General features: G+C 44.4%; 2 protein-coding genes across 3 annotated transcripts in view; one reads left to right on the top strand and one right to left on the bottom strand.

Moving 5' to 3' along the window:
- Oser1 (oxidative stress responsive serine rich 1) overlaps positions 1-3,258 on the top strand; it is a 14,733-nt gene extending 11,475 nt beyond the window's left edge. For both annotated transcript variants that reach the window (XM_008851001.3, XM_008851002.3), the window contains exon 4: positions 2,027-3,258. In XM_008851001.3, coding sequence (XP_008849223.1) covers positions 2,027-2,711 — 685 coding nt within the window. In that variant the 3' untranslated portion in view covers positions 2,712-3,258. The remainder of the gene's footprint in view (positions 1-2,026) is intronic.
- A 1,687-nt stretch (positions 3,259-4,945) lies between these two features.
- The window catches only part of LOC108491688, a 10,465-nt gene continuing 8,778 nt past the window's right edge, over positions 4,946-6,632 (bottom strand). The window contains exon 4 of the mRNA XM_017802694.2: positions 4,946-5,443. Coding sequence (XP_017658183.1) covers positions 5,368-5,443 — 76 coding nt within the window. The 3' untranslated portion in view covers positions 4,946-5,367. The remainder of the gene's footprint in view (positions 5,444-6,632) is intronic.

Here is a 6,632-nt window from a genome sequence, read left to right as displayed (position 1 = left end):
CTGCCTCCCAAGTGCTGGGATTAAAGTCATGTGCCACCATACCTGGCCACTTTTTTAATCTCACAAATTAGATTTAGTTACTATTAAGCAGCATTCATTTATATTTGTAATTTTACACTTTCTTCTTTTTGGGGGGGGAGTCTTTTTGAGACAGGGTCTCCCCTGTAGCCCCAGCTATCCTGGAACTCACTATGTAGACCAGGCTGGCCTTGAACTCACAGAGATCTGCCTGCCTCTGCCTCCTGAGTGCTGGGATTAAAGGTGTGCACCACCACGCCCAGCTTCTTTTTTTTTTTGGTATATTTTCTTTACTCACAGGTCTTGTAATCCAGACCCCACCACATACAACACATTCTGTCTTCCTAGACTAGTTCTTTTGTGGAAGTCTATTGTTGGTAAGTAGGGCTCCTGCATTGTGCTTGCTATATAGAATCTATTGACTGATTCTTCCTGAGCTGGTGGCATGGCTCAGTGGGGGCGTTCTTGCCTAGGATATGAGAAGTTCTGTCTGCCGATTCCCCAGCACTTCAAGTAAATAGGAGTGGTGACCCTTGATTGCATAACATCATGGCCTGTTGATAATACTTTGTAGCTCTTCCCATTGTGACCACGTTAAATCAGTTTCATTTTTCTGCTTTTTACTACTAATTTGGCCCTTTTAAATTGGCTTCTCAAGGACAGGTAGCCAAATCTGTCTTCTTTGGGTATAGACTGCAACCCCAAATTTGGTGACATTGTATCTGAGGCTGTCTTCACATCATCCTTGTCTTTGAAAGGTAGAGGTGATAGCTTGATTCGTATTTGTAGGCTGGAGGTTGTGCTGGGGCTGGCAGGGCTTCCTCCTCCCATCTTCATTTTGCTGGCTTTCAGCCCAAGCGTTTTCTTTGGGAGTTAATCTGCTTTGTCCCTGGCTGCTTTGAGGTCCTTTTGTTTTCAATGTTGTGTTGCTTTGTTGCAGGAGCCCGAGTGTGCATCTCTTCTTTAAGCTTTTGTCATCTCCTTCCTGTGTTAGATTTTTTTTTTTTCAATTCAGAAAATTTCTTAGCCACTGTCTCTTCACAAATCAAAATTTTCTTCAATTGTCTTTTTTTTTTCCTTTTTCGTGGTGGTGGTGGTGGTGGTGGTGGTGGTGGTGGTGTGTGTATGTGTTTGTTGTACTTGGAATTGAATCTAAGGCCTTACACATATTAAGCAGCACTACTGCTGAGCTGTTACCCAGTCCATTTTCTGTACTGTTTACACCAGGGACTCCAAACTTACTCTTGTTCTGTTTTTCTCCTTTTATATGTTTTGTCTTCTCCACTACCTTTTAGGTCAGAAGTTGACAAACTTCTTTGTTTGGTCTTTTTTGGAGACAGGGTCTCCCTGTATAGCCCCAGCTGGCATGGAACTTACTGTGTAGAGGCTGGCCTTGATTTCAGAGATCCAACCTCCTCTGCCTCCCGAGTGTTGGGATTAGAAGGGGTGCACCACCACGCCTTGCTGGTAAACCTTTTCATAAAATGTTAAATGGTAAAAGCTGGACATGGTGATTCACACATGTAATCCCAGCACTTGAGAGACTGACAAACAAGGATTGCCCTGTATTTGAGGTCAGCCTGGGTCTGCAAAGCAAGCCACTGTCTCACACAAAAACCAACCAAAGACAGGAAGAGTTATATGGCGAATACTATTTAGGCTTTGGAGGCCAAGAGGCAAAAGCCCGGAGATATTCTGTAGGAACTTCTTAGGCTTTATAGCATCAGTTTGTGCTTCTTTCATACCCATAAGCCTAAAAGGGAAGAAAAGTCTTCCACACTGTGTATCTGGCCCAAGAGATCCTGTTAGCTCTCTCCTTTCTATAGCTTGCTAATAAAAGAATGTTGGACTTTTTGAAGCACAAGGACTTAGGCAGTTTGAAAATGGAAGCCAGCACATCTCTGGGGGACATTTATGACCCTACACCGAGAGGTTCATTTCTGGCTGTCATATAGAATCTTGTGGGAGGTCTCTGTGTCTCAATGTCTTGTTTATTTTTCTCTTTTAGGTCCACAAGGAAGTCTTCACGAGGAGCAGTGAGAACTCAGCGTCGTCGACGTTCTAAGTCTCCTGTTCTTCATCCTCCAAAGTTCATACATTGCAGTACAATAGCATCTCCTTCCAGCGGTCAGCTCAAGCACAGAGGCCAGACTGAGCCTCCTGATGGCAGCAGTCGGCTGGGAATTTCAGCCCCTAAAGAGTTCAACACAGGAGAAAGCTCTCCTTCTCTTGATGCCAATTGCACTGGAGTGGTCATTGAGCCTTTGAGAACTTCGGTTCCAAGGCTCCCATCAGAGAGTAAAACAGAAGAGCCCTCTGATGCTACCCATGTCTCCCAAGCAAGTCTCAAGGCCAATGAGCTCTCTGACTTTCGATCCGTTTCCAAGCTAAGCCAGGGCAAGCCATGTGCATGTGTAGGCAAGGAGTGCCAGTGTAAGAGGTGGCATGATATGGAAGTGTATTCCTTTTCAGGTCTGCAGAATGTCCCTCCTTTGGCCCCAGAGCGAAGATCCCTTGAGGACTACTCCCAGACATTGCATACCAGAACTCTGTCTGGCTCTCCTCGCTCCTGTTCTGAGCAAGCTCGAGTCTATGTGGATGATGTGACCATTGAGGACCTATCAGGCTACATGGAGTATTACTTGTATATCCCCAAGAAAATGTCCCACATGGCAGAAATGATGTACACCTGATAACAGGATGCTGACTCATGTGCTTTAAACCAATGAAAGGTTGTCAAGAGGGTTAAGTTAAAGGCAGACCTTGTGGCCACTCTGAGAAGACGTCTCTTTCTGCTCACTGTGCTTGCAATAAAAACTGTACTTGGCATCTCAGTTAATCTTCATTCTTTCAGTTTACCTACACATTAAGGCAAGCAGGTCAGAAAAAAAAAAAAAGGAAAAAAAAAAAACAACTTCCTCTCCTAGAAATGTTCCTGATGGCTGAAGAAACTGTAATCACCTAAGACTGGCGACAGTGGGTATATGGTGGAATCCTTTGTAAAGCAGCAGTTTTCAGACCTGCTTAAGAAGTAGCAGCCAAGAAAATCAAATGCGGTTTTGGAACTGAACTGAACGCTTGTCATATTGTAAGATGCCAGCTGAAAATATTAGAGATTATAAGACTCATTTAAACTGTTTCTGATTTAACGCAGGATTTTGTGTCATTAAAGTTTCTTATGTTGAGCCAGAGATCTAAGGTTTAGATTCAGTTTGAATAAACAAGGTGACCTGTCCTGTATTGTTTGAGAGAGTCATTAACTTTCTATCACTTATTAAATAAACCCCAGTTGGTGCTGTTTATTCAGAGACATGTGTGAAGTTTCTCAAGCTGGTTGGAGTGGGCTGCTTTGCATGGGAGGGTTGAAACTAGTGCATATCATCTCCATCTTGCATCTCCATATATCACATGGTTTTTGTTTTGTTGGTTTTTTGAGACAGGGTCTCCCTGTAGCCCTAGCTGGCGTGGAACTTAGTAGACCAGGCCAGCTTCAATCTTAACAGAGATTTACCTTCCTTTGCTTCCTGCATGAACTGCCCTTCCACTCAGAAGAGAATTTTGTGCTTGTATCCTAGTATGTTTCTGGTTAGCTATCGTAAAATAACCTCCAAAATTTGATTTAAAAGCTTGTGCTCATTTTGACTGGGAGTATGAATCCTTACCTTTTTCAGGTGGTTTCAATTTTCTTTGTAGGTACCATATAGTTTCTATTGTAATTCACACTGCCCTATGCATACCCACTGAATGTCCTGAAAAAGTCTTAGCCATGGAACCATGGTAGGAAATTTGATTTAGATTGCAGATTGAGCTGTCCCTGTTCACTGAAGCCCCCACTGGCCATACAGTTGACCTATGACAATGGAATCCGGGCTTCACAGATGAGTGATTAGGTATGAAACCTAAACTTAAGCATTTAGTGATGAGAAGACTGTGGTAGGAACAAGGAGGCAGCATGGCACTGCGCTGAACTGGCACACCATTGCTGTGACTGGTGGACCGTGTGTATGCAAGGTAGCAACTCCGAGTTTTGGTTCTTTACACTTAGATCTCAGATTTTATATGAATTATAGCTCAATATTTTTGTACTAGAAAACCCATCACAAGCGTTTTAAAAATGAAAATTGGCTTTTCCAGAACAAAAAATACTTGAGAGTGGCATTATTTACAGTTTTGCACATCTCTTCAATGTGTGGCTTTATAGACAACATTTGCATTCATTCAGGACACCACTATGTCATTGCCAGTGAACCTTACACACTTTGGGGAGAGTAAGTGCCTGTGCTGGGTAGCTTTAGCATAAACTTGACACACCTGGGTTGAGGGAGCCTCAATAGGGAAATTGCCTCTACTGGACCAGCCTGTGGCCATGTCTGAGGGGCATCTTCTTGATGAGTGATGTGGGAGGGCCCAGCCCACTGTGGGTGGTGCCACCCCTGGGCAAGTAGGCCTGTGTTGCATAAGAAAGCAGGCTGAGCAGGGGCCAGGGGAGCTAGCCAGTAAGTAGTGTTCCTCCATGGCCTGTGCTCTAGCTCCTGCCTCCAGGTTCCTGTCCTGAGTTCCTACCTTGGGCTCCCTGATGAACTGCCACCCGGGAGATGTAAGATAAATAAACCCTTTCCTCCCCAAGTTGGTAGTGGTCAGAGTGTTTTGTCACAGCAATGAAGAAACAAACTAAGACAGTGTCCATGCCATGAAAACTGGCCTTTCAGAAGGTCCAGGCTAGAATTCCCAGACCACACAGAACCACTTCAAAGGACAATTGATTATAAAGGTGCTACTTCCAACACAACTAGTGTCTGTCTATACCTGTAAGGAAGGTATTTGTAATTAGCTCCTTAAAGCAGGATAGGTTCCAATTTTTTTTTAAGTTCTTAGAAAAGGACAAAATTCCATTGAAGAAGCCAGACATAAGCTTTGGTATTTCAGATTTGTGGGCATAAGTCACAAAGTATTCATAGCTCAGTTGAAATCTTCCTCAAAACACTAATCTTGCTGAATGAGGTATCACCTGTAATTCCAACACTCAGACTGAAGCAGGATTGAGACTGAAGGCCAACCTGGGCTACATATCCAGACTATCTCAACAAAATAACAAAAACCTGACAACCATGAACACAATGAATCTTGAAGTTAAAATTTCTGTTCAATTGGGCATGTCCCTTATGGAACATAAGACTTGTGGATGTGACTCACCACATGGTTTTAGCCAGAAGGCCTAGAAGTGATGCAGATGTGACTTCAAACTAATCTCTGATGCATCCTGAGAAATGGATTGTGGACAGAAGGCATATGAATTGTACTCATTCTGAAGAATGGCCTCCTGGTTCCCACGTGCTTTTATCTTGGCCTTTACTGCAGGTCTCTCCTTTGTAGCACAGCAGGCTCATTGTACCAGGTATTGGGAACACAGCAGGTGGAACAACGCCTGTGAAGAGAGGTGATGGACACAAGCAGCTATGGACTGGGATGGGCTGGGGCAGGGAGCTGGGATTTCTATTTTCAGGTCAGAAGCACCAGTGACAAAATAACGGAGAAGCGAGGGAGTGAGCCTTGTCGACGTGAGGAAAGAGCACCCTTGACAGAAGAAATCTCAAGAATCTACATGCAGCCTAAGCAGGTGAGGTCAGAGGTGCCAAGTGGAGTCAGTTTGTGGAGAGGGTGGGTGGTTTGAAAGGCTTTGACTGCTAGTGTGAGTGAGAGAGCCATGTGGTGGATGTGTAAAGGAGAGAGATGGGGCTGGAGAGATGGCTCAGCAGTTAAGAACACTGATTGTTCTTGTAGAAGACCCGGGTTCGAATCCCAGCACCCACATGGCAGCTAACAACTGTCTGTAACTTCAGTTCCAGGGGATCTAACAGTCTATTCTGGTCTCCAAGTGTATTGTATGACATGGGTTCATTGACACACATGCAGGCAAAACACTCTTACACAGAGAATGAAAATCAATCAATCAATCAATCAATCAATCAATCAATCAATCAATCAAGCACACGTGGCTGAGGACATGTGCCTGACGTCACGGTGGCTGCGTCGCCTGCCTCTGTCTCCCAAGTGCTGGGATTAAAGATGTGTGCCACCACTCCTGGCCCAGCAAAGCACATTTTTGTGTGAAACCATTCCGTCAAACTCACTTTGGTAGTGGTTCGTCTTTGTGTGTGTGCACATGTTGCATGTAGGCATGTGTGCATGTGTGTACACGTGTGTGCACGCATGTACAGGTGCACACGTGAATGTATACATAGGTGTGTGCAACGTGTACAGATGTAATGTGGAAGTACACGTGTGCACAAGTATGTATGTGTGTCTGTACATGTTTGTGCAATGTGTACAGGTGCGTGGATACATACAAGTGTGCACAAGTGTGTGTCTGTGTGTCTGTGTAGGTGTGTGTATGTGTGTGTAATGTGTACAGGTGCACTGCGGATACATACAAGTGTGCACAAGTGTGTCTGTGTGTACATGTGTGTGCAGGTGCACATGTGTGCATGTGCATACAGAGGTCAGGAAACAGCCTCATGGGGTGTCCCTCAGGTGTTGTCTACCTTTTCTTTCTTTTGAGACAGTATCTCTTACCAGCCTAGAACTCACTGAGTAGACTAGACTGGCTGGCGACT

This window comes from Nannospalax galili, unplaced genomic scaffold, assembly GCF_000622305.1.
Source record: "Nannospalax galili isolate Female #2095 unplaced genomic scaffold, S.galili_v1.0 scaffold205, whole genome shotgun sequence".
NCBI lineage: Eukaryota > Metazoa > Chordata > Mammalia > Rodentia > Spalacidae > Nannospalax > Nannospalax galili.
This window is presented reverse-complemented; position numbering and strand designations above follow the sequence as displayed.